At 50.5% G+C, this 27271-nt stretch overlaps 8 protein-coding genes and 1 non-coding gene across 9 annotated transcripts; 4 read left to right on the top strand and 5 right to left on the bottom strand.

The window, feature by feature from the left end:
• Nucleotides 1–1519: 1519 nt before the first annotated feature.
• TrAFT101_007612 (uncharacterized protein) lies at nt 1520–4804 on the top strand. Its single transcript, XM_024902651.2, has 2 exons — nt 1520–1811; nt 1885–4804. The coding sequence occupies exon 2, from the start codon at nt 1904–1906 to the stop codon at nt 4442–4444; it is 2541 nt and encodes an 846-aa protein (XP_024759287.1). The 5' UTR covers nt 1520–1811; nt 1885–1903; the 3' UTR covers nt 4445–4804.
• On the bottom strand, nt 4668–6014 carry TrAFT101_007611 (uncharacterized protein). The gene is made up of 3 exons (XM_024904141.2): nt 5691–6014; nt 5341–5548; nt 4668–5262 (listed from the first exon to the last, which is right to left on the bottom strand). The coding sequence occupies exons 1-3, from the start codon at nt 5889–5891 to the stop codon at nt 5057–5059; spliced, it is 615 nt and encodes a 204-aa protein (XP_024759288.2). The 5' UTR covers nt 5892–6014; the 3' UTR covers nt 4668–5056.
• A 1167-nt stretch (nt 6015–7181) lies between these two features.
• On the top strand, nt 7182–7953 carry TrAFT101_007610 (uncharacterized protein; the record flags this gene model as incomplete). Its single annotated transcript, XM_024900553.1, has 4 exons — nt 7182–7329; nt 7410–7654; nt 7726–7791; nt 7861–7953. The coding sequence occupies 4 exons, from the start codon at nt 7182–7184 to the stop codon at nt 7951–7953; spliced, it is 552 nt and encodes a 183-aa protein (XP_024759289.1).
• A 1296-nt stretch (nt 7954–9249) lies between these two features.
• On the bottom strand, nt 9250–9321 carry TrAFT101_007609. Its single transcript has one exon. It is a non-coding gene; the product is annotated as a tRNA-Gln (tRNA).
• A 508-nt stretch (nt 9322–9829) lies between these two features.
• On the bottom strand, nt 9830–12595 carry HSP78 (chaperone ATPase hsp78). The gene has a single exon (XM_024908447.2). It carries the CDS (start codon nt 12522–12524, stop codon nt 10152–10154), a length of 2373 nt encoding a protein of 790 aa, XP_024759290.1. The 5' UTR covers nt 12525–12595; the 3' UTR covers nt 9830–10151.
• Nucleotides 12596–12888: 293 nt separating this feature from the next.
• TrAFT101_007607 (60S ribosomal protein eL6) lies at nt 12889–14578 on the top strand. Its single transcript, XM_024908448.2, has 3 exons — nt 12889–13099; nt 13468–13803; nt 13932–14578. Exons 1-3 carry the CDS (start codon nt 12986–12988, stop codon nt 14082–14084), a joined length of 603 nt encoding a protein of 200 aa, XP_024759291.1. The 5' UTR covers nt 12889–12985; the 3' UTR covers nt 14085–14578.
• On the bottom strand, nt 14560–18519 carry TrAFT101_007606 (uncharacterized protein). The gene is made up of 8 exons (XM_024908449.2): nt 17209–18519; nt 16246–17114; nt 16176–16184; nt 15976–16113; nt 15890–15917; nt 15657–15835; nt 15101–15604; nt 14560–15038 (listed from the first exon to the last, which is right to left on the bottom strand). The coding sequence occupies exons 1-8, from the start codon at nt 17691–17693 to the stop codon at nt 14770–14772; spliced, it is 2481 nt and encodes an 826-aa protein (XP_024759292.2). The 5' UTR covers nt 17694–18519; the 3' UTR covers nt 14560–14769.
• A 4038-nt stretch (nt 18520–22557) lies between these two features.
• On the top strand, nt 22558–24334 carry TrAFT101_007605 (uncharacterized protein). The gene is made up of 2 exons (XM_024904142.2): nt 22558–23205; nt 23271–24334. The coding sequence occupies exons 1-2, from the start codon at nt 22960–22962 to the stop codon at nt 23712–23714; spliced, it is 690 nt and encodes a 229-aa protein (XP_024759294.1). The 5' UTR covers nt 22558–22959; the 3' UTR covers nt 23715–24334.
• Nucleotides 24335–25309: 975 nt separating this feature from the next.
• Nucleotides 25310–27270, bottom strand: TrAFT101_007604 (uncharacterized protein). The gene is made up of 2 exons (XM_024901992.2): nt 26910–27270; nt 25310–26844 (listed from the first exon to the last, which is right to left on the bottom strand). Exons 1-2 carry the CDS (start codon nt 27085–27087, stop codon nt 25514–25516), a joined length of 1509 nt encoding a protein of 502 aa, XP_024759295.1. The 5' UTR covers nt 27088–27270; the 3' UTR covers nt 25310–25513.
• Between the last annotated feature and the right edge of the window lies 1 nt (nt 27271).

The raw sequence follows: 27271 nt of genomic DNA, 5'->3' as shown, positions 1-27271 counted from the left end.
TTGAAGAGGAGTTCTAGGCCGAAAAGGTAGATGTTAGGACGATGACGAGGAGTCCTGGCCCCCAAGAGTCGAGGGCCCAGCAAATGCATGCAATTAGCCAAGGGTTCAAGGGCTATTATAGTGGCTGTGGCTAGGATGCAACGAGGGCTTCTGTGTCACATCACGTTCCTCAGGGATCAGGATGGAAGTTAAAGTCGAGCTTGGGGCGGCGCCGTCGTCGCTGATCCAGCGGATCACGAGGCAGATGACGGTATTTAGCCACTGGGAACAAAGTCATGACTTATGACGTTGGGCTGATGTCGCATGCAACCTTTCAACCGTTGTTTCTACTACCAGCTATAGCTAGGAGGCTAACCAACTCAGGCATTTGCAGCTTAACAGATTGCAGCGACGAGCCGATTAGTGAGTGCCAAGTGCTTATTCAGGAGAGGGCCAAAGCAGAAAACCGAATCGTTTGCCCGTCGGTTGCTGCTCGCGGGCAGGCGTATAGAATCCTATCTCGGACTTGACGAGTGAGGAGTAAGTGGCTACCGGTTCGTGTTGCGTATCTGCAGTGTGACACAGGCATATAATCCCAGCACGAGGGTGGATAATGCGGCGGCAATACCGCCCTGTCATTTAGAAAAATACTGCTGTTGCTTCGTTAAGATTTCACTTTAAGGCCGGCGGAGAGCAAGTGGCGCGATACTCCGCATTGGCTACCGCATGCCGGAAGGCCAATCCGGATGGTCTGAGCTTTGCTTTCAAAGTCGAGGTCATGCGTACATGTTCTTCGTGCTGCTACTGGCGAAGAGACCCTCAGCCAGCCCTGCCAATTGGTCAAGCAGTCAGGAAATATGTAAGGGGGCTGTTGCTCACCGATACCATGCATGTATAAGTGACATGGAGGTAAAGACAGCAGTGAGATTTGTCCGCGAATAGCCTCAGAAGGCATGATAAGAGGAGCTACAAAAGCCCCTCATCTTGAAGCTGCGTGATCTCAATGCTGAGACCGGAGTCACTGATATCTGGTGAAGACCATCAAGATCAGAGCGTCCATCCTACACCATAACTCAAGATTTTAGAAGCAGGCTGAGCCGAGGTGGGCCGCTTCGAACATTCCCTTGCATAATCTAGGGTAGCATCGCATGTCGGATTCGAATTTTTGCGTGTCTGTGGCTGATATAGTGCGGAGAAGAAGGAATGTTTGAACTGCGCATGGCTATAGTAGAGACCAGGCACTGCGCGAAGACTTGGGATAATGCTAAGACTCAGCTGCAGGCTGCTGGATGGGTCGGTGCCTATGCAACTAGGGAGAGGTGTTGTTGGAAATCGTTTTACTGTATGAAGAATATCGCCAATAAATCCAGGATCCATTCGCCTAAGGTGGGCGCGGAATGTGCCGGCCTGGTGCCCGCCCTCCAGAGGCTTAACTTACCTGGGCGCCTGTTGATGGGGCGTTGCCCAGCAACCTGGCTCATCCCACCACCGTGCATTGGTTGTTGCCGCCAAACCCAACAAAGCTGAAGGCTGAGCGAGACTTGGCTGCGTACCTTATCCGCCTGTGCCTGACGGGTTTCTGTATACACGACTTTTTCTGCGCCATCCATCCCCCCCGCCCAATCACGCGAACCATTCAATGCATAACTGACAGCTGTTTTGAATATCACACCTGCCTCGTGGGCCGCCGCTTGGAACGTTTGTTTTTGCTGCATTGATACAGACCGCAACATTGCTCGTCCCTGCACGGCACGAGCCGGTCTGCGGCCGGTCTGCATCAAGAGGTTGCCTGCGTAGGAAAGACGCGGGAAAGGGAGAAGCGTTATTCAGCAGTATGCACATGATTACCTACCTATGCATTCACCATTCCCTCTCCATGTCACTAATATCTTGTCTCATCTCCAGCACAGAGACTTGAGCCCCCATGGGACTCTCAAACCCGCTGCGACGGTCCCGCGGGACGCGACTGCCGATGTATCAGAATCTCAGCTCACCCACGAAGGAACGATATTCTAATGATGGATATTATTCTTCGTCGGATGGTGATTCCGAATCATCATTTTCGGGCCCCTCCTCATTAGGATTAAGGAATATATCCGACTCGTATCCAGATCGCCCGTTTCTAGTCCAAAAGAAACTTCAGAAACCTAGCTTCCAGCGGCCGAGTGGCTTCTATCCTTATAGGCTGCCACCGCGAATCGTTCGATACATTGTTTTTACGGTAGTGGGATTAATACTTCTCATGGTTGGCATGCTGGCACGGGCAAGCCAAGTAGAGAACTGGAAAGTTGCCAATGGCAAAGTAAATAGCCGGCCGGCACCCCCTGCTCTGTGGGAAAAGTTTCCATTTCTGCAGAGATACTACGGCGGTATACGTACTTTGGTTTCTCTTGAAGAAAATGAGCCAGAGTATCCCAAATCTAGCGACTCTACACCATCAAAACCGGCATCAGCTTCAGATAACAAAGTTGTGAATCGTGAAAGACAATTTCCGTCTAGTTACTCTTGGGAAAATTATACCGGAAGATACGAAGATTCTGATATTAAAGAATGTTTTCTGGACGCTGCTGGTAAAATTCGCCCTCCGCCTCTTCGTTACTACAATGGCCGTCCAAGTGGGTTTCCCCAGCACATCACCGGTTCTTATGAAGTTTTGAACCTGCCGGAAGATGTCTGCTTTGAGCGATATGGAAAGTTTGGCCCTTATGGTTTTGGATACTCTATTCGTACCGGCGGTCTAGGCACAGGGGAGCACGGCGAGAATGAAGGTGCTGAGTCAGTCTGGGGCTCTGGTTCTCGTGTAGACTACCGCGAGATGGATTGGGCGGATGTTCAACGGCGCTGTTTCCAGGCCAATGCTGGCCGATACAAAGCATTGCCAGCGAAAACACCATCTCCGAATGGCTTCTTTGTCGGCGGCTCTGAAGTAGCAAAGGTCCAATCGCGTGACTCTCAGCCAAAGGACAGTGGCAAAGCAAAGACTAAAGGCGATGCTGCTGCTGCTGCTGCTGCGGAAAAAGCCGGCACTGAGGTGGCGAAGCAATCACGAACAGCCATTGTAGTCAGATGCTGGGACGAATTCCTATTCCGGGAGGATGATTTCGCGAATCTTCGATCAATGATTTCAGAGCTTTCGCTAGCCTCTGGAGGTCGTTATGACGTCCACCTGCTTGTCCAAGTGAAGAATGATGCTCGATATCCTGTGTGGGCCGATCACGAAATCTACGAGCAAAGGATTCGCGATGCAATCCCCAAAGAATTTCAGGGACTGGTTACCCTTTGGACTGAAACGCAGATGCTCTCCCTGTACCAAGGCATTTATGATCTATACAGCCGCGGCCCAGAGCTCCCAGTTCACGGAGTTTATCGCGGACTCACCATGGCTATGCAACACTTTGCGTATATGCATCCCGAGTACGACTATTTCTGGCAGTGGGAGATGGATATTCGCTACACGGGACACTACTATGATTTGCTTTCAAAGATCGAAAATTGGGCCAAGGCCCAGCCGCGAAAAGGCCTGTGGGAACGAAACTCACGATACTACTTCCCCAGTATTCATGGCACCTGGGAAGATTTTTCACAAATGGCTCGAGTGCAAAGTGAGATGGGAGCTGTAGGAGCCGATAACGTGTGGAAGAATGTGCCAGGTGTTGATGGCCAGCCCCCAGAAGCCGCTGCGAAGAAGAAGATTAAGACTGTTTGGGGCCCAATCCGCCCTGCCGACGAAAAGGACTGGTTCGAGGGTGAAAAAGACCCTAGGCCGCCAACCACGTACGACGCCGATCACTACCAATGGGGCGTGGATGAGGAGGCAGATCTGATTACTCTGAATCCCATCTTTGATCCAGAAGGTACTACATGGGGTCTGAAGGATGATATCACGGGTTACAACCGCTCGCTTCCTTTGCCCCCTCGACGAGCCAGCATCATCACCACATCTCGAATGTCAAGACGCCTCCTCATGACCATGCACAAGATGACTGCGCACAAGAAGCAGTTTGCGTTCCCTGAGATGTGGCCCGCCACAGTTGCCCTCCAGCATGGATACAAGGCTGTCTATGCACCTCACCCTATGTATGTGGACCGTGAATGGCCAGTTGATTACATGGCTCAGACATATAATGGCGGGCGCGATGGAGCTACAGGCGGATCCCGAACAAGTCTTTACGGTGAGCGCGAGCACAACCTGAAAGGCTTGACATGGTTTTACAACTCTGGCTTTGGGCCCAACCTGTATAGGCGCTGGCTGGGCTTGAAGGTGAATAACGATGGCGGAGAAGAATATGAAAAGACGGCAGACCAGAGTGGAACTGGTTCTGAAGTAGGCAGAGGGGAGGGCCGCATGTGCCTTCCGCCTATGCTCCTCCATCCCGTTAAGGAGGTAGACATTCCTGTTGAGGCACCGCCACCAGAAGAGCTACCTCTAGAGGTTGAAATGCCCGAGTCTGACCCTGCTGCATAATTGTCCTGAGCGAAAAGGTTCTCTAATGAATTTTTGAATCGTTTGTCTGAGCGGGGCGCGGCTGACTACGCGGGCGTCTTTTCTTTTTCTTTTTTTTCCCTTCGTTCTTATATAGACTTTTTGTTTGGACATACGACGTTAAGGCCATGATGATAGAGATATCCCTGTAATGTACTGATCTATACGATGGTATTATAATACTCTTCCATTAGAGTTGGGAGATGATGATTTGAACGCTGTACATATTGGTTTTTTTTTGTCTAGCAAATTGTGATCTCTTTGAAAACAAATGTTTTGCCAAATATTGGCAATTGGGTGGTATATTGCTAGTAAAATATAGTAAAACTTGCAGTTGGCGAGCCAAGACCCTCTTTGCATTGTAATTCATCATGTGAACATAAGCACCATTATTATTTATGTCCTTGATCATCATTTTTTTCTGTGCCATATTGTCCTTGCTTCCCGGTATATGGATTTTCCCAATGCTTGGATTGAACCCCATTTTACGCCAATTTATTGCGCACATGCTCGCCATTGTTTCGATGCAGTTCAGAGTACGCAAAAAATCACTTATTCTCTACCCATACGTTGTATTTTTGTAGAGACGGGGTTTTAGACGACTCGCTTGACCTCGAAGAAGCGGCGCAGCCACCAGACCTGGAAAAGGGACTCGCCAATGACGATGCCAATAACGAACAAATTCCACCACTTGACTCGGGAGTTTGTGCTTTCGGCAGTGTTGCGATGGGTGCGCTCACGGAAGATGATGTACTGCTGCTCGTCCTTGACCTGGGCGAGGAGATCGGATAGACGTCGGACTAGAAGTAAAAGCATTTGTTAGTTGGATCGATTCAGATTGGTCAATAGGTACTTATAAAGAGCTGTTATTCATGTACCTTCAGTCTCCAGAGGATCGCTATTAGACTCGGATTCGGTGACGTAGACAATACCGTGGACGTTGAAGGAGACTTCCTTGGTGTTGGCAACCCAGTGCTGGTTTCCGAAGCAGTAGGTGTATTTGCCGTCGTAGAGTGCCGTGAAGGAGTGATCGCCGTTGGAAACTGTCCTCTCGTTGATCTGGTATTCGCCTGTGGGGTTCATGATCTGTCCAGATGAGTACATCTGTTAGCAACCAAGTCCTGCATATAAACTATCCATGTCGTATATCTTGAATTCTTGTCTGCCTACAAGGCACCCATCAAATCTATATACATGGAGCGATTGGCAAGAGAAAAGTGAGTCATACCCAAAAGTCGATGTCGAGGTTGCCTGCACTGCCAAACTCGCGGTCGCCCACTTGGAAAGTCACGGTCATCTTGTCGTCCTTGCGCAGGCTCTCGTGGAAGCACTCGACGCCTCGGGCTGGCAGCACGATGTTGTGCGCCACCACAGCCTGGAAAGCCATGGCGGCGGCGAGGAGACTCCTCGCAGCTGAGAGGAAAAGCATCTTTTTTTTTTTTTTCGAGTTTTCGTCCAAAGAGGGAGAAGCGAATTGGCTGGCCGTGGGGGGACGGGAAGTATCAAAAGGAGGCACAGGACCTGGAAGCTCTAGCTCGTGATATGTCCTTTTGCGCTCGAGAGTCGCGAATTGGCCAACATGCCACCTACTGGGCTAGCCTTTCCCTTCACGCAAAGCTCCTGCTGGCAGTCCCAGCTACAGGGCTAGCAGGGCCGCGGTTTTACCGACAAGGCCTCAGGGGCACCAGAGGATCGAGATACAGCCACGATACTTGGGCGAGAGATGACGAATAGTGGGCCGGGGCGGTGGAGCCGCGTGTTTGCGCACTCTGGGGCAGGTACCGCGCGAGTACCGCCGGGCAGCGATAAGGCACAGCGCGGCGCAGGCGTGGTAGCGGCGAATCTGGCCAGCAGCGCGTGGGCGGTACCCTCTACAACGCCCGTGGGCGAGGCACAGTAAAGGCCAGGAGGTACTCGTCGGTACTCGCCCGCCACCGCGAGGCAGACCAGCGGCCAGCCAGCGCCCCTTTGCCCCTCTCCCTGCTGCTAACGTGCTGCTAAAGGCCGGAGTCCCTTAGGCCCGTTTCCCCCCCAAAACTCGCTCCAGCGTGGCCAAGTTCCCTTCCTCTCAAACCCCTCCGACTCTCTAGCAGTCTCACCGACAAGACAACGGCCGTTCTTCTTTCGCTTCGTCGTCCTCTTTCGTGAGCCCCCAGCGCGATCTCGTCTAGGTGAGTTTTGTGTTTGTTTCTAGTTTCTGGAGCACTGCCTTTCCCCTGCCCGGCTCTGCGCGCCCGCGTGCCTGGATTGTGATTATCTTTTATTTTTTTTTTTTTACGTTCAACCTGGTCTCTTGTCCTCCGCAAGGGGGGGAGTAAGGCGCTAGTCGGAGAAGACAGCTCAGCGAAAAGCAAAAATGCGGCAGCCTGCGTTGCTCATCCAGCAGCCCATCACGAGCATCATCCGGTTCACAGGATAACGTGTCCTCAAGCATCTGGATAAGCACGCGAATCGGCTCTTGAGATAAAAAGGCTTCTTCGAGATTCTTTTCTTTGGCTGCAATTGCGGCGCTGCACCTGCTTCTCCCCTCCCCCCCAAATCTTCTGATCCAACGCCACCGTTGTTCGATCTACACACGCTTTTGCACCACCAGGAAAAAAAAAAACCGCTTTCATCATCTGCTCGGCCTTGTTTGCTTACGCGTAGCATCAAATAGGACACTTTTCTTCTATTTCGCATATTCGACGTTTGTTAGGCCGCGTCGCCGCCAGTCGCAGTCATGGGTCTCGCCTTTTCTAAGATTTTCGACAAGCTGTGGGGGAAGAAGGAGATGAGAATTCTCATGGTCGGTCTCGATGCCGCCGGTAAAACCACTATTCTGTACAAGCTGAAGCTTGGTGAAATCGTCACCACCATCCCTACTATTGGTACATAACTTCCTCCCCTGTTCCCTCGCGCCTACAGCGATGTCGCTCCCTAGTGTCTCTTCTAACGCTCCACTGATTAGGCTTCAACGTCGAGACCGTTGAGTACAAGAACATCCAGTTCACCGTGTGGGATGTCGGTGGTCAGGACAAGATCCGTCCCCTGTGGAGACACTACTTCCAGAACACCCAGGGTATCATCTTCGTCGTCGACAGCAACGATCGAGATCGTATCGTCGAGGCCCGAGAGGAACTTCAGCGCATGCTGAACGAGGATGAGCTGCGAGATGCCATCCTGCTGGTCTTTGCCAACAAGCAGGATCTGCCCGTACGTTAATTTGCCTCCGTCGACTAATATTATTGTAGAAATGAAGAATGCTGACGCTGAATCTTCCCTAGAACGCCATGAACGCTGCCGAGATCACTGATAAGCTCGGTCTCCACAGCCTGAGACAACGAGCCTGGGTAAGTTTTTTTGTTTTAGCAAAGGAATAGCAGCCATCGAATGTCCGCTAACATGCTTTCCCACAACAGTACATCCAGTCGACTTGTGCCACATCCGGAGATGGTCTGTACGAGGGTCTCGAATGGCTCGCCACCACTCTCCGAAAGGCTGGTCACCAGTAAAAAGACCACTCAGGAACCTCTGCTGGTAGAGCCTCCCGCTCTCCATCCCGCCTCCCTACCGCATACTCTCGCAAAGTTCTTGCCAAGCTCGAGAATTCGGTTGTAATTTGCAAAGTTATATCGATCATACCAATCAAAATTAATCCATAAATTGTGTCAACTCTTTGTTCAAAGTGCCTCGCACTCTCACATGCCACCAACTGTGAGCCTGTTGATATACATACCCTAACCATGTGTTTGAATTGGAGAGGGGGGGATCTAGCTCTTTGGAAAAAGGAAGTTGTATGGGCGTATCCTAAAGGCTTCGTTATGAATTTGTTTTCAAAGGAAAAAATAGAAAAACAAAAAAAGAAAAGAAAACCCCCCCAAAAGGAATAATTGAGGGCTGGGTTGATCGTTGCCACTTAACACATCGCAGCCATTTCTCGAGCGTTTAGGTGATTTTCGGAACGGAAACAAGGGGAAAAAAGGGAGTTTTCTAACAAAAGAGAACGAAGGAAAGCGGCAAAGATTGACAATTATTTACGGGAGAGGAAAGTTTTACTGGGGAGATGCGAGAGCGAGAGGGGCTCCTTGTTTTTCTTTTTACGACTGGTGCCTCGGGCTGAAATGCTTTCATGACGGCTGTGTTCTGTGTTTTTTCATTGTCTCTCCATGTCATCTTGTCATTGCGCTAGATTGGCGGAGTTGGGTTGTTCGTTGAAGGCCTCCCGGCTGGGAATGATCGTAGCGGAATTGAACGGATGGGTGTGAGGGAAGCAGGATTATCCGTGTTTTCTACGCTTTTTATTTTACTACTTTTATTTTACTATTCTCCCTTCTACTCTTATTTCTTTTTTGGGCGTCCGTCAAGTGTTGTGAATGAGGTGACAATGTGTGGCATGGCCGCGCTTTATTTTTATTTCTTGCACCCTTTTTTTTTTTTCTCTAGTGGTGGAAGAAAATGGGATAGTTTCAAGAGTATGAGATGAATACATCTAATAAAGATAGAACAGATTGGACTTGATAGCTAAAATACGATTTGATGATCTTGCAATTCGCTTCTTTTGCCATCCCTAGCCGGTACGTATCTTCACCATGTGCTATCACCTACGACCGAGGAAGGAGCTGAGCACGTGCATGGCCGTACCTTCCAAAGAATGAACTAAGGAAGGAACTGGGCACGCGCATGGCTGTACTTTCCAATTAATGAACAAAAAAAACCACTGCGCCATGAAAATAACCATCTACACATACAAAGCGCATCACAAAAGCTTCAAGCTCATCAAAATGTCGAAATCGCCAAAAAAAGAAAAAAGGTTCCGGAGGGAGTCGAACCCTCGCTGGCGGAATCAGAATCCGCAGTCATGACCGTTAGACCACGGAACCAGTCGTTAGACCGTAAGAGGCGGTGGACCGCCTTTCGTGGAATTGTTGAGGGGCAGAGAGTTAGATGATCTTATAAAGCGTTAGTGAGAGGGACTGAAGGACTGTGCGAATCTCTGGAATTACTGGCGGAAGTAAGAGTGCACACACGGTATGCTCACTGTGTTTTGCTCTTCGCGCCTTCAAACGAGATATAGGTATATGGCATGTTTGTGTAAGGCGGAATGAAGTAAATAGGAGTGCCATGTAGATAATAGATTAGAGCTAGTAGATTGAATAGAGGTCTGCTTGGTGTACTAATGGCATGCTGATTTGGATGCATGAAAGCGTTTAGATAAAACAGCGTTATCCCAGTATATCAATCTTTTTACTCTGGTCCGTTATTTCCATGTCAGTTAGTTGGACCAAAGTCATGAGAACAAATAAATGAACAACAAAGATAGCTACATTAAGAGTATACTGTATGTTATTCTTCTGTGTTTTTATTGCTGCATTTTGCAAAATTAAAGTGCGGCAACTCTGCATACAGTCTTTAGTCCAGGTGTCACGATATCCTATGTATGAGGTTTCCTATTGCATTTTTTTCACGCGAGATCACTGCCTTTTTGTGAAATATATTCAAAGCGGGGTATCAACTATTTAATTTAAATTTTCCGAGAGGAGTCTGTGCATCCTATGATATAGTACATTCTTATTTTTGTCGTTCAAAATCGTAAAACCAACGCCGATGCCTCCCAAAATGCGTCTTTAACATTACATTAACCAAAATTTACAAAAGCCAAATAAAAGCTTTTTTTCTCTTCCCTTTTTTTTTTCTCTTCCTCAATGCAGACTTAAGCAGCCTCCGTTATGTTCACAACTTCCAGTCCATCCTTGCCGTCTTTAATTCTCACCTCGGCAGTTTGGCCCATCTTGAGCTCGCCCCTGATGATCTTGTCGGCAAGTCCGTTGCTAATCTCGTTTGTGATCAGTCTGTTCAGTGGCCGGGCTCCAAACTTGGGATCGTAGCCGCGCTCGGCTAACCAATCCTTGACAGCGTTTGATACAGATAGAGTAATGCGACGATCGTCTAGACGCTGCTGGAGCTCCTTGAGGCGGATATCGACGATTTCACGAATAGCACTCAGTGCTAATCGCTTGAAGACGATGAAAGAGTCAATACGGTTGAGGAACTCTGGTGGATAAGCTGATGAGACGACATCCATGACGGCCTGGCGAACCGATGGATCAATGTCGCCATTGGCATCCTCCTTGTACGGGTGTAAATGATTCTGGCCGACTAGAATATCTGCTCCCAAGTTGGACGTAAGCACGATGATGGTGTTCTTAAAATCGACTTTATGGCCTTGGGCGTCTGTAAGATAACCTTCGTCAAGAACCTGAAGAAGCAAGGCAGAGATATCGCGATGAGCCTTTTCAAACTCGTCAAAGAGAAGAACGGCATACGGCTTGCGGCGAACCGCCTCTGTAAGCTGTCCTGCATCCTCGTATCCAACATAGCCGGATGGAGCGCCGATAAGTCGAGAGATGGTGTGCTTCTCCTGGAATTCAGACATGTCGAACCGAACGACTGCAGACTCGGTGGAAAAGAGAAAGTTGGCAAGCTTCTTGCACAGCTCCGTCTTGCCAACACCGGTCGGCCCGAGGAAGAAGAACGAGGCCAAGGGACGGTTGTCACCGCTCAGGCCCGCTCGCTGAAGTCGCACAGCATTGGAAACGGCCTTGATGGCATCCTCCTGCCCCTTGACGGACTCCCGCAATATATCCTCCATGTGGACCAGTTTTTCAATGTGTCCTGATGTGAGTTTTGACACGGGAATGCCAGTGATGCGAGAGACAACGTTGCCAATGTCATCGGCCGTCACCGAGTCATGGATGAGAGTTCCATTAGCCTCCTCCTGTTGCTCCTCTTTGTCGGATGGCAACTTCTGCTCAAGATTAGGAATGACGCTGAATCGAAGCTCAGAAGCTCGGGCAAAGTCGCCATCTCGCTGCGCTTGTTCAAGTTCAAATCTGGCCTTGTCAAGTTCCTCCTGTACCTTCTTAACTGATTCGATTTCGGACCTCTCCTTATCCCATCTGGCATTGAGCTCTGAAATTTCGTCGTAAAGCTTCTTCAAGTCATTTTCCAGTTTTTCTCGGCGCTCTTTGCTCGCAATATCCTTTTCCTTGCGTAGACTCTCCAATTCGATCTGAATGGTCATGATTTTATGGTCCAGCCTCATGATGTCTTCAGGTTTGCTTTCATGCTGCAGTTTCAGGTGACTTGCAGCCTCGTCCATCAGGTCGATGGCTTTGTCCGGCAGGAATCGATCAGTGATGTATCGGTTGGATAAGGTAGCAGCGGCCACCAAGGCACCATCGGTGATTCGTACACCGTGATGCACTTCGTATTTGTCCTTGATGCCTCGCAAGATACTGATGGTGTCTTCTACGCTCGGCTCACTAACAATGATGGGCTGGAAACGCCTGGCGAGCGCCACGTCCTTTTCAATAACACGATACTCTGCAAGGGTGGTAGCACCGCAGCATTGAAGTTCACCACGGGCTAGTGCTGGCTTGAGCAAGTTTGAGGCATCGATGGAACCTTCTGCCTTGCCCAATCCTAGAAGGGTGTGCAATTCGTCAATGAAGAGAATCACCTGGCCCTCTGCTTTCTGAACCTCGTCCAATACTTTCTTTAGTCGCTCTTCAAAGTCTCCTCTGAACTTGGCGCCGGCAATTAACGAGCCAAGGTCCAAAGAAATCACCCTCTTATTTTTGACACTCTCCGGTACATCTCCGCGAACAATGCGCAATGCCAGTCCCTCCAAGATCGCTGTCTTGCCGGTTCCAGCATTTCCGATCAGCACTGGATTGTTCTTGGTTCGCCGCGAGAGAATCTGAATTGTGCGCTGAATCTCGGCATCTCGTCCAATGACAGGATCGAGTTTACCATCGCGAGCTTTGGCAGTCAAGTCTATGCCGAATTGCTCCAGCGCTGGCTTCTCCGGCTCACCACCCATATTCATTCTATGAGTTCCTCCGGGGGGCTGAGGACGCCCACCGGCAATTGTTCTTACTGCTGATGTTGGGAGTAAACGTAGCGATGAAGCTCCAGAGAGTAAAGGCCTAATGGCTGGTCGTATAAGAGCTGATCTTGAAGCTCTGCCAGAGGCTCCAGCAATGCGCTGGGCCGAGGACAGTAGCTGTCGCCTGGCTTGCATTGTGATGAATAAAATTGCGAAACCAGAATTATTGACTACAAATAGAGGAGGAAGATGAAATGGAGTGGGAGCGAGAATCCCCCCCTTGTTATAAAGTATAAAGAGAATCAAGCCAGTGGCGCCATTAATGCTCTTTTTCTACGGCCTATCAGAACATCTTATCGGAGCTTCACGATGGCTACAGCACTTTCGAGCATGTTCGGCAGTCATCGGTCCAGCGCGCTAGCGCTTATCTTATCGGCACGTGCGTTGAGCCCCATGTCCCACCGACAGGCGGGAATGGCTGGTACGTACCGCGGCCGTAAGCGGTTTAGTCGCTGAGGGTTCACATTTTGCTTCCCACAAACTCGCTAGCGGCGCTCACAAAGAAATCCAACATTTTCCGTTCGGGTGAGCATCACGAACGCAGTCTTCCTCATCCTCTCCACACCCCATATCAGACACCACCCGAGAGAGTCAACATGTCGGCCAAGCCCACGACCAAGCAGTTCGGGAAGTCGACCCGGGAGGTTCCCGCCTCCGCCGACCAGGCCAAGAAGTGGTATCCCGCCGACGACGACAGCGCGCCTAAGAAGGTGAGTTTGTTTGCCGATGCGTCGTCATAAGGAAGAAAGAAGAAGAACAAGGGAAAAGCCTCTGGTACAGATGTCTGCATTGCAAGGACGTGGCGATTCGAATTGGAGGAACACCTGAAGTTACCGGAATGCGGTGGGCAGCGCTTGGGAAACTTGACGCTTGGTCATTTTTCGATTACTTTCCCTTCGGCGACAACTAGATTAAAGAAACAGAAAAAAAACACCCAATATCCTACAACGACAACACCACTACTCCCAATTGCGATCAGACTCGGCACCAGATGGCTTTTCCCTTTCTTCTATCCTTATTGCGACGATCCGACCGTTTCCTGGAGAAACAGTCGCGCTAATACGATTGGAAATCACAGGTTCGCAAGGCTGTCCGATCTTGGGCTCCCCGAAAGTCTCTCCAGCCCGGTACCGTCCTGATCCTCCTCGCCGGCCGCTTCCGTGGCAAGCGTGTTGTCCTCCTCAAGAACCTCGACCAGGGTGTTCTCCTCGTCACCGGCCCCTTCAAGATCAACGGTGTTCCTCTGCGAAGAGTCAACTCCCGATACGTCATCGCCACCTCATACAAGGTCGACATCTCCGGCCTGGACGCTGCCAAGATCGAGGAGATCTCTCAGCCCAAGTACTTCACCGCTGAGAAGGCCAAGGAGAAGGCCTCCGCTGAGGCTTTCTTCAAGCAGGGAGAGAAGCCCCAGGTACGTGTAATTAAAGCAAAAAAAAAAAAGGCCACACGAAAACGAAAAAAAATTCCGAAAAAAATTCGAAAATTCGAAAAAGTGTGTGCGTGTGTGATGGGATTTGCTAACAGAAATCGTATTTACAGAAGAAGGAGATCAACAGCAGCCGTGCTGCCGACCAGAAGGCCGTCGACAAGGCTCTGATTGCCAGCATCAAGAAGGTGGATCTGTTGGCCAGCTACCTCGCCAGCACCTTCAGCCTGCGGAAGGGTGACAAGCCCCACGAGATGGCGTGGTAGATTTCTTTTCTTAACGAATGAATAATTAAAGAAAATCAACTGGCAGCTGTGGGGTGGGGGAGTTACACTGGGGTGTGTTGGTCAAGATGCGGGTTGTAGAACGGAAAAGGGTCTCCGAAATGGGCTGGTTTGGCCAATTGCATTTGGAAGTCGACGGCATCGGTCACATCTTGGCGTCTGTAATCAGGTTTTTACAGTCAAAAAAACAACAACGAGCATAAATGATTTTTTTTCCTTCCACCCAGGGCCTTGCTGGTAAAAAGAGTCTGTGAATGGCAACGACAGTGTATTGACTACTCAATTTTAATTCCACACACATCCCAAGAACAAAGAAAATAAGCCTGCAAAGAAGGCCATATTTTTGCCAAAAGATGATAACGAATCTTGTGTGTGCCAATGTGTTGATATCATTTCATGCTCCACCCGATTTACATGGTACCTTCTAATTATTCAAAGCTACCTATAATAACAGATTGCCGCGGCTAGATATCGCGTTGGAGAGCATTTCAGTTATTTTGTGTGAAATCTTTATTTACAGGTATAGTACTAGATTGTCACTGCTAGATATCACATTGCTTTCTCAAAGGGTATCTGTATATTCCAGACAGGCATGCATATCGCTTTATCCCCGGTCCTCTAAGCAACAACTTTTTACTTCTATCTTTTTTTTGTTGTCTCCTCCTCTTTACAAGTTCCTGTCGGACCAACTCTCAATCATTCCCAAAAGCGTAGCATCATAGTGCTTGATCGACACATTGCCTGTGGCCTCATCCAGGGTAGTGTTGGCCTGGATAAAGACCTTGCGAGGCTGCTTGTTGTCGAGAACGACGTTGCGAACCTTTGTGCCCCAGAAGTCGAGGTCCACGTTGCTCATTCCACCGTAAAATCCGGTTCCAGTCTTAACGTCAGCGGTTGACTTGTAAACGTGAAGCTTTTGAAGATAATCGGCAACGGCTAAAAAAAAAAGGCGAGTTTTAGTCACTTGTTCAATATGGAGAGCTATGTATTAAACTTACCCTTGCGACCAGCCGTGAGAATCTTGGATCTATCCAGCTTGATGGTCAAATCAGAGAGGTCGTCCTTGGTGTAGTCCAGTTTGCAGAAATCGTCACCAGCCTCGAGGAAAGACTTGAGAATGGAGAAGCGGGCCTGGCTGTGTGCCTGTCCCCATTTCTGGCTCTTGGGATCCCACATCTCCAGAGAAGCAAGGCCAGCACGAGCCATAGAGAGGTAGGATGCGTAGAGGACATCTCCAGCGGGGCCGTTGATATCTTCAGTTCCATCTCCAAATCCGAAGATCTTGAGAACGGGGAATTCGCAGCTGAGGTACATGGCAACCAACTCCGCACGACATTCCTCATACGAGGCAGCGATGGGTCCAAAGACTGAGCCCCAGGTCTGACCAGGCTTGTACCAAGTGGTGATGGGCTTCCCGGTAACAGGGCTAACAGGAGGATTTTCCTTGTCGAAGTTGTACACTCCAGAAGAAGTCTCCTGCAAAAGCTTACCACAACCATGGCCTAAACAGGTCGTTAATAGACATATCTGAGTCAAGGCTGAAGTAACACTTACCCGTAAGCTCGTGAAGTCCAACTTGGACCTCGAAAGCGGCATCGCGGTTTGCCTGGTACACCTCCAGATCCTCGGGGCGGATGAAGGGAATCTTTTCATTAGGAGCCTTGGCACTGAGCACATTTCCAAGAGACACGTTCTTGAAACCTTCAGTCTGTCGGATGTCATCGTAGTTGGGACTAAACCTTGTTAATAGACATAAACGGCGACTTAGAAACGAAAACCGTGCTTACATGTTGATGCCAGCAGGGATACCGGAGTCTGGAGAGATTGTCAGCTTATATATATATATATAGAGCCCATACTTGGTATTACTAACTCGCAAAGGTCATCACTTCTAGTGATGTAAAGTCGGGAGAGAGGAACTTGTCCTTTTCGAACTCTTTGCCCCAAGGAAGTAAGGGGATGAGTGAGGGTGAGGCATCGACGAGTTCGCCAAAAGCACGGGTTCGCTCCTCTGTCAGTGATTATTAGCCAGCCACATCTCACATTAGCTGGCAAATGGAATCGAATACGTACGGTTAACCACTAAAAATATTAGGTTAGCGAAATGCATAGATAATATGTGGCAAATTACGGGTTTACTCACTGGAAGCGAATCCCTCCCACTCTCCACGGACACCAGCAGGGTCACGATAAGTCTCGATAAAGCCAATGTTGCACTCAACGCTGGGGCCCTTATCCTTGATCCAGAAGCGCTGGCTGTCCTTGAATGCCTCCAAAGAACCGGTCTCGAAAGATTTGGCGTAGGCCAAGTGCATGTTCTTCTGGTTGTCATTGTCCGCGTTGGCCGCAGCCTGCTTGATGTTGGCAGTGATGTTCTTCATCTCCTCAGCGTAATCACCGTAAACCAGGCTGATGGTCTTGCCCTTGAGGGGGCCATCCTCAACAGTGAATTTAGTCTCCTTTCCAATATCACCTCCTTCGGCGGGGACACTGGAAAGGGCGGAAGCAATGAGAATATCGAAGCCATCGGCGGTCTTTCGCAGCCTGGTGTTCTCAGGCAGCAGCCTCTTCTGCTCCATCCAGGATGAGACAGCTTCGATTTCGGCCTTGGTAATACCCTTGGAGTCGGGGTAGTAGGTCGTCATGTGGCCAGCATCGAGGAATCCGAGGTGCATAGAAGCAGGGTCCTCGTGGCTGAAGATGGCACCCTTGGTAGCTTCATAGAATTTCTGAGCCTCGGGAGATGTAGCGGCCAAAGCAGCAACAGTCTTTTCAGTGCATCTGGGGATGAACTTGGCGTCACCGAAGCTCTTATAGTTGCCCATGTTGCCGAGGAACATGCCGGTATACTCGAGGAAGAGGTTCAGCTCTGACTCCTCAACGCCGGCCTTCTTGGCCAGCGCGTTCCAGTCGCCATTGGTCGACTTGTGAAGGGTGATGATCAAGTCATAAATGGACTCTGACTCTGGCGAAAGCTGACGCAAGACGATTCTGGAACCAGCAAAAGCAGCCCTAGAGACGTGTAAGTATCAAGCACTCAGTGTATGTGATTGTAGCACCGTGATGACTAAGGAAAGCCGGGAGCAACGTCAGAGAGGCAACTTACTTGCTGATAAAGTGAGCATAACGCTTCTGCTGCTCAGTCAGGAGGGCGAAGTGCTTCTCGATTTCCAGGCGGACGACGGTGGGTGGCTGATCCGCCAGGTAGTGCTTGAGTTCCTCGGGCTTCATGTTGACTGCTGATGAGGCAAACCAGGATCTTGAAAGGCGAGGCGAGAGATTGCGTTTGAGAATTGGATGCGGGCGTTTCAATGCAGCGATATGGACTCTTATTGAAGGCGACCTGCGCGAGATGAGGGGCAGTAAAAGTGAAGACATCAGGCCAGCGCACATGCGTGGCTGGAGCTTAAGACGGCCAAGGTTTCTCGTCCACGCGGTTTCTGGCGGCACGCAGGAACATTGTGCCAAAAGTTCTTTCAGTGAAGCCACACATGAAATGCCTAAAGCAGCTAGGGCCAGTGTCCAGCGAGACGCCTGTAAGCACTGTGGCTTGGCGGTTGGGTACGCAAGGCTGCCTAGGTGCCGCTGCATAGTACTAAATAGTACCCGACTGCCTAGAAGACGGAAACTACATAAAGCATAGATGTGCTTTCTCCTACCGGGCTAGCATCTCTAGCGTACTCTAGGCCGCGTGTGTGCACGAAACGAGATGCATGCAGAAGCTATAGCTTAAAGAATACTCTATTTTGGTCCTGTTCCCCTACATTCCTCTGAATCACAATGCCCTGTAAACCAGACTGTTGAACTTCAGGGTACAGGGCGTTGTGCCTGCGCCACAGGCGGGGTACCTGAACCGGCTCAGTGACCCGTCTTTTGGAGGGTGGCATGGCGGGGTTGAGGGGTAAATCGCGGCTTTGACACAAAGAGAGATGGGACTTTTGACGAACTGCGAAGTACACGGAGACTGCCAGATTTTACTACTGGTGCCTAGTCTAGTATGTAGGTAGTAGGTAGTAGGTAGTCTTCTGCGGCAGAGACGCTTCAGTCAGTTGATGCTCTTGTTTTTAGGGTTTCAAAACTGAAATTGACGATTGCGTCAATATCAATGCTAGGACCACAGTACTAAATGAGATCGGCGTCAAGGAACTTTGAATCGACTGTTTTACGCACAGGAAGTCGGAGCAAAGGGAAGGAATTCTGCCAGCGTCATTGAACAATTCATCGTCCAATTGTCTTGCAAGTCAGACTGCTGAATCCTGAATCTTGGTTGTCAAGGCTGTTCCACATTGCAGAAGCAGGCGTCAACATGAGCTGAGCAGCTGGGTGGTATGTCTGCACTCTCGAGGTATAATCCTCTCAGGGAAATCTGGGGGAAAGGCCCCAGGTATGCAAGAAAAAGGAGAGAAGAAAAGAGGAAACAAAAGGGTTCGCCGGTGGCAAATTCTATACGCAAGCTCGCATGATATATATGACACGGACCAATGGACATTCAAGACTGGCCAAGTATGGTCGTGTGGGTAAAGCGGCCTTTCATTTTGCTGCGGCTCTCCAGTCAGCCATGGCAATCGGTTTGCACGTCGGAAACTTGTCGTCGACTCTATCTGAAACCTGCTTACGGCTGATAATTCCGATGGCACGGGTTTCCCTCACACGACTCCCTCTCTTTGATTTTGTTTTCTTATTATATGTGAAACTACTAGCGGCGTATCGTAATATTGCTACTTGCCCCGGATGTCATTCTAGATTTCGGATTGGAGTTGACGGTAGTTTTGGAAAGTTCCCCGGCTCTAGCCCGCAGCCGCCATGCCAGCGGGTAGTTTTCAGGAAGGCGCCTAAACGCTAGCTGTGATCATGGCTATTGGCCAACACGACAATAAGCGCGGGAAAAGGGTGTCACACAAAGCTGCTTGGCACTGAAGCTACCTATACGATACAAGCAAAACTGGGCAACTGGAGCTCGTGTGTGCACCCGTACAAACAAACAAGCAGTGCTCTGTTATTGCTCTCAGCCCCTGATGATGCTAGTGCCTCGTAGCATCTTATAGTCTAGCGTAACCCGACTGGTGGAGCTCAATTTTCCGGAGAGACACTGACGGCGCCCTACGGGGGACACAAAATGCTCAAAGGAAGGAAATATAGCAGTAGTCCTGCTGCCGCTATGTAATAACCGGCTCACCCACTCTTTGACGGCCCAAAAAGACGACGTTTTTCAATAGTACATTTTCCCCCAAGCTCCTCCTGCCCGCGGAATAAGCAGAAAATGCCTTTTTCGGTCTGGCCGTAGAAGCAGAGCTGCCCAACGGCTGATGTACGGCTGCTTTGCATCGCGCACATGTGCCTAAAGCTCCGTTCTGCGCCTACAGCATGTCGTATCGACGCGCCCCCAGGGTCAAACAACCGCGAGCTACTTTGTTCGGTAATTGAACTCGTTCTTTTCAGCTTAGCTGTTTTCGCGAAAGCGGAAAAAAAAAAAAAAAAAAAATGTCGACATCGTATCACCCACCTTGACCTCGTACAGCTCACCTTACCCCGTTTTTTTTTTTCGTAGTATTTTGCACGTCAGCTGGAGAGGTTCGTGACCCCCACGTCCCTCCCAAAAAGTGGCTTTTCTTTTCTTTTTTCTTGGGAGACACAGCGAGAGCGAGAGAGAAAGCTAGGCGGGCAATATTCGGCGGATTCCCCTCCCTCCTTCCAATGCAACGGGGCTGAGATGCATCGAAACGTTTGGAGACCGGGTCTAGGCTAAGGGCCACTTGACTCGCTTTTAATGGGGTGCCGGATGCAACTGGGCGTCTTCCCCGAGTGCTTCATCACAGCAGAAACAGCGGACTCAGCGGGAGTACCTACTGGCTTCCGCGGGTTAGGCCGGACCCAACACATTTTTCTCTCTCTTTTGTCTGCTACTTTTTCCTATTCCTCGGCGTATATTTGGCACTGGGGGACCGGTCCGGAGATTTTGTGGTTCTTCCTAGGTAGTTGCAGCAAGCAAGCTATCGGAAGTCACATGGCCAATAATCTTTTCCTCTTACCAGCATCTGCTTGTTCCTTTTCTTACCATGCACGAAGTACAGCACCTTTGGCAGCTATTGTGCTTTTGTTCCCCCTGCTGCCTACCAAGGTAGGTAGCATACCTAGGTATATATCGGAGACGATATTGTGACCGCCATCCCTACTCGTACCTGCCAGGTGGCATTCATGTGTTCCTTTAGGATTGCCGCTGCCCAGCACTGACTCAATGCTCGCATCGTTCCACCAACCTCAGCTATCGTCAGCAAGTCCCATGCATCTCGCGTGCAATGTACATGTACTATTTTCGTGCTTATATCAAGTACTGCGGCCTCGACCCGGCATTCTGGAACTCTGCCGATACCGATCATAGTGCAAGTGCAACCTAGAACGAGCCGGCAGAATAAGTGCATGCATCCGACGTGCTCTATCGCGTTACTGGCAGTACTCCCACTGCTAGCCGCTAGTGGTAGCGCTACCTCCTACCCCAAGCTCGGCGCCCTGCTTCATCTGTCTCATATGGTAACACCTAGGTCTATATGCCACAGAGTACTGCTGCTCTGACACCCAAGCATTGTACCTAGGGTGGCAAATCCTACGACGCGCTCATCCGCCGGGTAGCATCATCGGCTCAGAGCAAGCGAGAGTGCAGAGTTGCACAGAGTGCGGTCGTGTCTTCTTGGAGTCGGTATGACAAGGAAACGCTGTCGAGGGCGGTGCCGCAGACAAGGGAGCCAGAGCCAGTGCCGTTCAGCTCCGGCCAGGTTTACTTCATGCCGCACATCACGCACCAGGGTTTGTTGAGAGCCGCGATTGGCACGAGATGCCTCCCATGATCCCGCGCAATGCGCAATGCTGGCATGCTATGCTGTATGTATGTACTGCTACCGCGCATCATCCCAGCCCGCATGCCGCTACGCAGCAAGGCTCAATGGATCGACAATCTGGCGGGATGATGTAGCAAGTGTGTACAGACAAACAGATACGAGCCGACATGCAATATGCGCGGCACAAACTCTATTCTCCTGTCTCACGGTTGCGCGGAACGGCACCTAGAGATGTATATGGCATAGGCTATTGAGTTGGTGAGAATTGGAACGGACGGCATCTTATCAACTGTTTTTTCGGCTGGAGCTGATGAAAATATGAGTTTATTTGTTGATGCTTCCCCGGACGGCTATAGCGAGTGCTCACTTTCATTCACCGACCGGGGGGGCGGCTATTGAGCTGGAGCTGCCAGCGCCACTTGAAGCCACTGATGCACAGAGCAGAGGCACAGGCACCAAGTAGCCTGTCTTGCATTTCACAGTACTCGGTACTTTAATGCCACTATCCAATACGTGGCACAATGCCATAACAGCCCGTACTCTGTACTCCCCCAAAGCGCCGCATAGACAGGCCTTGGTCTCCGCAGGGAGGTCCATATCAAAGGGCAATAGCCGACGGTCTAATTTGTTTTGGCGTGCTTTTCTTTTTCGCCAACTCCTTTGGCGCCGAAGCCCAGTGGAGCCTGCCTGCTTTTTTTGCTGTTTGTGTGTTTTTGCTACTGTACCTTTTTTTCTAGACCTCCTTGCAGCGAGTTTTCAGCCGGCTTGGTCCCCCAGCTGTGACCAAAGGGGGCGTGTCTCGCCGTGACAGCACCGCATTGAGTTTTGACCGGCCACATTAGCACTTGTCCCCTTATTATCGCACCGGATTGGATTCGAATCTATAGCGCTGCTCTCATTTGTCTCTCTTTTCTGTTTCGCAGCCCAAGGTATCACACAAGCAGCAGCTCTTCCTCTTGATGCTTACAGCGTATCGACGTCATCCCGACCTTCGGCACAGCCCACCCTCTTGCCAGGCCCCTGATCTCTCACCTGCTCGCATGACTGGTCCGACAGGGGGGCAGCCCCATGGCAGCCTTTAGAAAAAAGGAAGAAAAAATGGAAGAAAAAGCAAAGGGGGACCAGGGAGGGGGCGTGGACATGCGACGGGGAGCCCCCGACGTGTTCGAGCGCCGAACCAAGTCCCGGCGCTGTGGGCTCGAGTCCAAGTACCACTACCAGGACAGGCAAACAGCTAGGCTCGATGGGTGACCCCAGCATTTGTGTCACCGTTGGGAATTTCTCATTTTTTATTTTTTTTATTTCCATTTGTTTTTTTTTTTTCTCCCACACGGCACAGCCCAATTTAAAAAAGAAAAACCGGCGCTTTGGTTTAGGCTCCTGTGCTCCGCTCCCACCCCCAGCCGGTAATCTATTTCCCCCCTTCGCGAGGTGTCTGTCTTGCGTCCTTTAGGTAGTAGGTAGTTGCTGATGTGCATGTACTTGTACCTGTACCGTAGCCGTCAAGAGTGCCGGTCCCCGTGTTCCCCATATAATCGGGCTCACCACTGACTCTCTTAGAACCACAAGGGGCTACCTTGTTGTATTAGATTGCCCGGATCCATCCATACGGAGAGGCGGGAGTACGTAGCGGCTTGCTATTAAAAGGTTGCCTCTCTCCTCCTCATGGCCAACCTTATTTGAAGCTCTCCTTGTCAAGCTTTTGTTCTTTCCGTCTCTCTTCCTCTCGCCCTCCGCGTTGTGCTCCGCAAAAAGCTGCTGCTCTACTCATTCCCTCTTGACGTCATCTGCATTGATCGATCTGCTTTCAAGCACCTTCATCTCCTCTTAGACCCAAAGAGGCTGCGCTACTCCGGCTTTCACAACCTGCCAGGCTTGTTGTTTGCCTTTGGTGATCCAAACTTTATCTATAAACTACAACAGCGGCCCAAGCCTCCATCGAACACATCATTCCTCTTTTGCTATTAAAGAAACACATCTACCGCCTTTCTTCGGCAAATCCAACCTCTCTGCCCTTCTACAAGATGATGTCCTTCGATACCGCATGTGCAGTACCAGGCCAAAAGCCACCCTCTGCCGCTGCTCTCGATATCCAGACCGTGGCCAACGGCACGTCTCGCAAGACGGAGTCGCATTCGGCAACCGCCGCCGGACAGGCCGGCACCCACACGCACATCTGGCTGGTTACCGGCCCAGCGGGATGTGGCAAGTCCAGCGTTGCAGAGTATCTGGCAAACGCCCTCGACATGCCCTACATTGAAGGCGACTCGGTATGCTGACAATCTTTTTTGCTCCTGTACGACGCCGACAATTATGTGCTAACAAATGCTGGCAGTTCCACTCCGCAGCAAACATCGAAAAGATGAGCAATGGAATTCCTCTGACCGACGCTGACCGCTGGGACTGGCTGACGTCCCTCCGCGATGAGTCAATGCGCCAGATCAATGAGGGCCAGACCGGCGTTGTCCTGACCTGCTCGGCCCTCAAGCGCAAGTACCGGGATGTCATCCGCGTGGCCGCCTATTACGATCACCACCTGCTTATCCACTTCATCTACCTCGATGCCTCGGAAGAGCTGCTACTTCAGCGCGTCGCCCAGCGCCAGGGCCACTACATGGGAGCCAACATGGTGCACAGCCAGTTCGAGGTCCTCGAGCGACCTTCTAAAAATGAGACAGACGTCATCACCGTCGATGTCAGCCGGACCCTGGACGAGGTCAAGGAAGACGCCCTTGCCAAGGTCATTGAGACGATGGGCACAGACGACGACAGCCAATAGAGTGTTCACCTGAACCACTTTCTCTTTTTCGCTTTTTTCTTCGGGTATAGAGCCTACCGCATGGTCTCAGCGTCTGGGCATCAACAAAAAAAAATTGTCGCCCTTTTCTTTTTTCTGCGGATATGCGACAATGGGGTTTTATGACATTGGCTTTTCTTTTTGGTCTAGATCTTTTTTCAGCTAAGGAATTCTGGGGGAACGGGCCAGCAATGGCGCCAGATTTGCATTATTTCTTGTTTTGCTTTCCTTTTTTTTTTTTTCAAATCGATTGGCGCAGGGATCTATCCATTGGTTCATTTGGATGTGGAGTTGGGACTCGACACGAGCTCCGGGAACTAACAACAGCTCGGTCAGCAGGCAACAGGGGTGCAAGGGCAGTGGTTGGAACAAACGGTTGGGCATGAAATCACCACTGCTAGCATCTGACAAGCAGCAAGCGGCTGGGTCGCACAAGCAGGTCATTTCGCAGCCCCCGTTGCGAGTGGACTCCAGTCTGTTGTTTCTCTTTTGCGGGCAAAAGAGTGGAGAAAAGGGAATATGTACAGGGCAGTTGGATATCATCATCATCATGAACGGGAAGGTTATATAATAGGCACACGCAATAAATGAATGAGAATCTGTATTATATCAATAATCTTGTTATCAACGTGCGCTCTGACTGCATGACGTCCCTGTTTTTCTGACCCCAGCTCTTGAAATCATGCAGCTCCTAATCAAGCAAGGTAAGCAAGAAGGGATTCAGAAAGGAAGAGAGGGATTCTTCCTGACACATCCACAGCCTTTTTTTGTTTTCTTTTTCCTTTTGAAGACGCCTTGCATAAGAAAGAATTCCCAAACAGGAGAGGGAATACCTTCTGTCACTTCTCACTTATACGGCCCGCCACTAATGCAAATTACAGATTACAGTGGCTCATGGTCTCTCTCTCTCTCTTTATTTTTTCTTCTTCCTGTTTGTGTCATTTTTGGCGTTGGGCATCGCCACTAGCATCACGGTCACGGTCACGGTCACGGTCATTGTAATGAGACATGGCGCCAACGCACGAAGAGAAGTCATTCAGCCTCCTCGTCGGTTTTTTTGGTTCATTCTTTCGGTGAACAACGCAGAGGTGCAGAATGGTCACGGGATGTAGATCAGCTGAGACCCCCCCCCGCCCCTTGCACTCCTCCTGTCCCCTCCCCAATGAACAGTATTTCTTTTTGTTACTTTGCTAATATCTGATACTTACACTAATATAGGTATATGTCTTATATGCGTGTGGTGGCGGTTTGAGGTTAGGCTGGAGATTTTGTAGAGGTTGCAGATTTTCGGATAGCGGGATGCGGATGTGGGTTTTGTTCTTTTTTTTATTTTTGAGGGGGGAGAAGAAAAAGGGCGTATGGCGTCATGCTGCGTCTGGGGGGGGGATATGTATGCTATTTGGCTTGCTGCGAACGTGTGAGGGTTTTTGGAAGGGATGGGATGGGCGTGTGCATTAAGAGATGTACTGTACTCGCTGGTTGTGTGGTTGCGTTGTATAGTACATTTTGGGTGTGTAAGAGGTGGGATACTTGTACTTTGGAGATAGATCTACAACACACCGACGGGGGGATGAGCTTGACTTTTTAATTTTTATATTCATCAAATTTAGTAAATACGTAGATACCAAAAAAAAGAGTATATCTAACAAAAAGATACTCTAACACAGGAGTAAAATGAAAGCCTAACACTAGGTCTCGGCATGTATCGTAACATAATCTAAATCTTTACACGTCTCTCTCTCTCTCTCTCTATCGTTCATTCCTTTACTCCAGATTCATATTTACCTAAGATGCATGACCATGACGTCTGGCTCCTCAACAACACGGCGAATCACCTCTGCGGCACGAGCCATGGTAGCTCCGTCGACAACGCGGTGATCGGCGCTCCATGAGAAATTGGTTACGTGCTTCTTGACCACATTGTCGTTCTCGTCAAAGGCCGGCACGGCGCGCATGCGGCCGATGCCCAGGATGGCCACCTCGCGCTCGACAATGACGGGGCTGAGGTACGTGCCGCCAATGTTGCCAATGTTGGACACGGTGATGGTGCCGCCAGAGAAGTCGTTAGGCGTGAGCTTACCCTGGACGGCGAGGTTCTGCAGGCGCGTGAGCTCGGAGGCGATGGAGAGGATGTTCCGCGAGCCGACGTCCTTGATGACGGGGACGAGCAGACCCTGGGGGGTGTCCATGGCCACGCCGATGTTGTGCTGTGAGCGCATGATGAGGGAGGGCTTGTTGGTGGCGGGGTCGATCTCGACGCGCGAGTTGAGGATGGGGAATTGGTAGAGGGCCATGGAGACGGCCTTGATGATGAAGGGGAGGTAGGAGAGCTTGGCGGCCTGGCCGGGGGCCGCGGGGGTCTGGGAGAGGACCTTGTTGAGGCGGGAGCGGAGGTTGACGAGGTCTGTGAAGTCGACCTCGTCTGAGTAGAGGAAGTGGGGGATGTTTAGTGACCGCGTCATGGTCTTGAACATCTGCTGCTGGGTGTTGGTGAGCTGGACTCTTGTTTCCGTCTGCACCGTAGGCTGGCCGTTTGGTAACGGGGCCAGGCCAAACGGCTGTTGTGATGATGCCGGCTGTTGCGGCAGTGCGGATGCAGATTGTGAAGACGCCGGCGCGCTCGCGCTGGCATCTCTCTGCTGTACAAACTTGTAGATGTCTTCCTTCAAGACTCTGCCGTCCTTGCCTGTGCCGTCGATATCGAGGATATCAATATTCAACTCCTTGGACAGATGCCGGACTGCAGGTGTTGCTAGTCCTGCCGCCTTGCCTTTCGGCTTGGGCCCTTGGCTGCCACCCTGTGCCGGCGTATCAATCACAGTCTGTTCTGACCTGGACGGCTCAGGAGCGGGTGCTGAAGCATCCTTGCTCGGCTCAGCCGCCTGCGGAGCTCCGGCGTCTTCGGCGCCTCCATCAATATCGATGTCGACAAACGGCTTCCCCACCTTGGCCATCTCGCCCGTCTCGTAGTATAGCTTCTTGACGACGCCGGAGAAGCGGCTTGTGATTTCCACAGACGCCTTGTCGCTCTGAACCTCGCAGAGGGGAGAGAATTCCTCGACGTGCGCGCCGGGCTCGACGAACCACTGGATGACCTCACACTCGACAATGCCTTTTTGTTTCTACTCGTCAGCATCGATCCAATTGTCGGTTTTGCACCATCTTGGCTAAGCTCACCTTCGCCAATATCAGCCAGCAGCACCGGCTTCACGGCATACAGTCTCCTCGACTCTGAAAACCACCGCGGGGAAGCCGCCGCAGGCGCTGTGTTTCCCCTTCCCATGGCCATCTTGCCCATGGCCTTGGAAGCCCCCCACTGCCGCCGCAGCACTCTTGATCCTCGCTGAAGAAACATGATTGTCTAAAGAGAAGCTGAGGGGTCTCACTCAATTGAACGGCACAACCGGGCTTGCAGATCAAAAAAATAGAAGGAGAGAAGGATTGAGGAGAACGTCTAACTTGATTTAAAAGCAAGAAGAAATAAAATACTTCGCCGAACTCTAGACCCGGGGATTTCTCCAAGGCCAAGCGTGGCTTCA

Source organism: Trichoderma asperellum, chromosome 4, assembly GCF_020647865.1.
Source record: "Trichoderma asperellum chromosome 4, complete sequence".
NCBI classification, from domain to species: Eukaryota; Fungi; Ascomycota; class Sordariomycetes; order Hypocreales; family Hypocreaceae; genus Trichoderma; species Trichoderma asperellum.
Note: the sequence above shows the minus strand (reverse complement) of the source record. Positions and strands in the feature narration are given on the sequence as shown.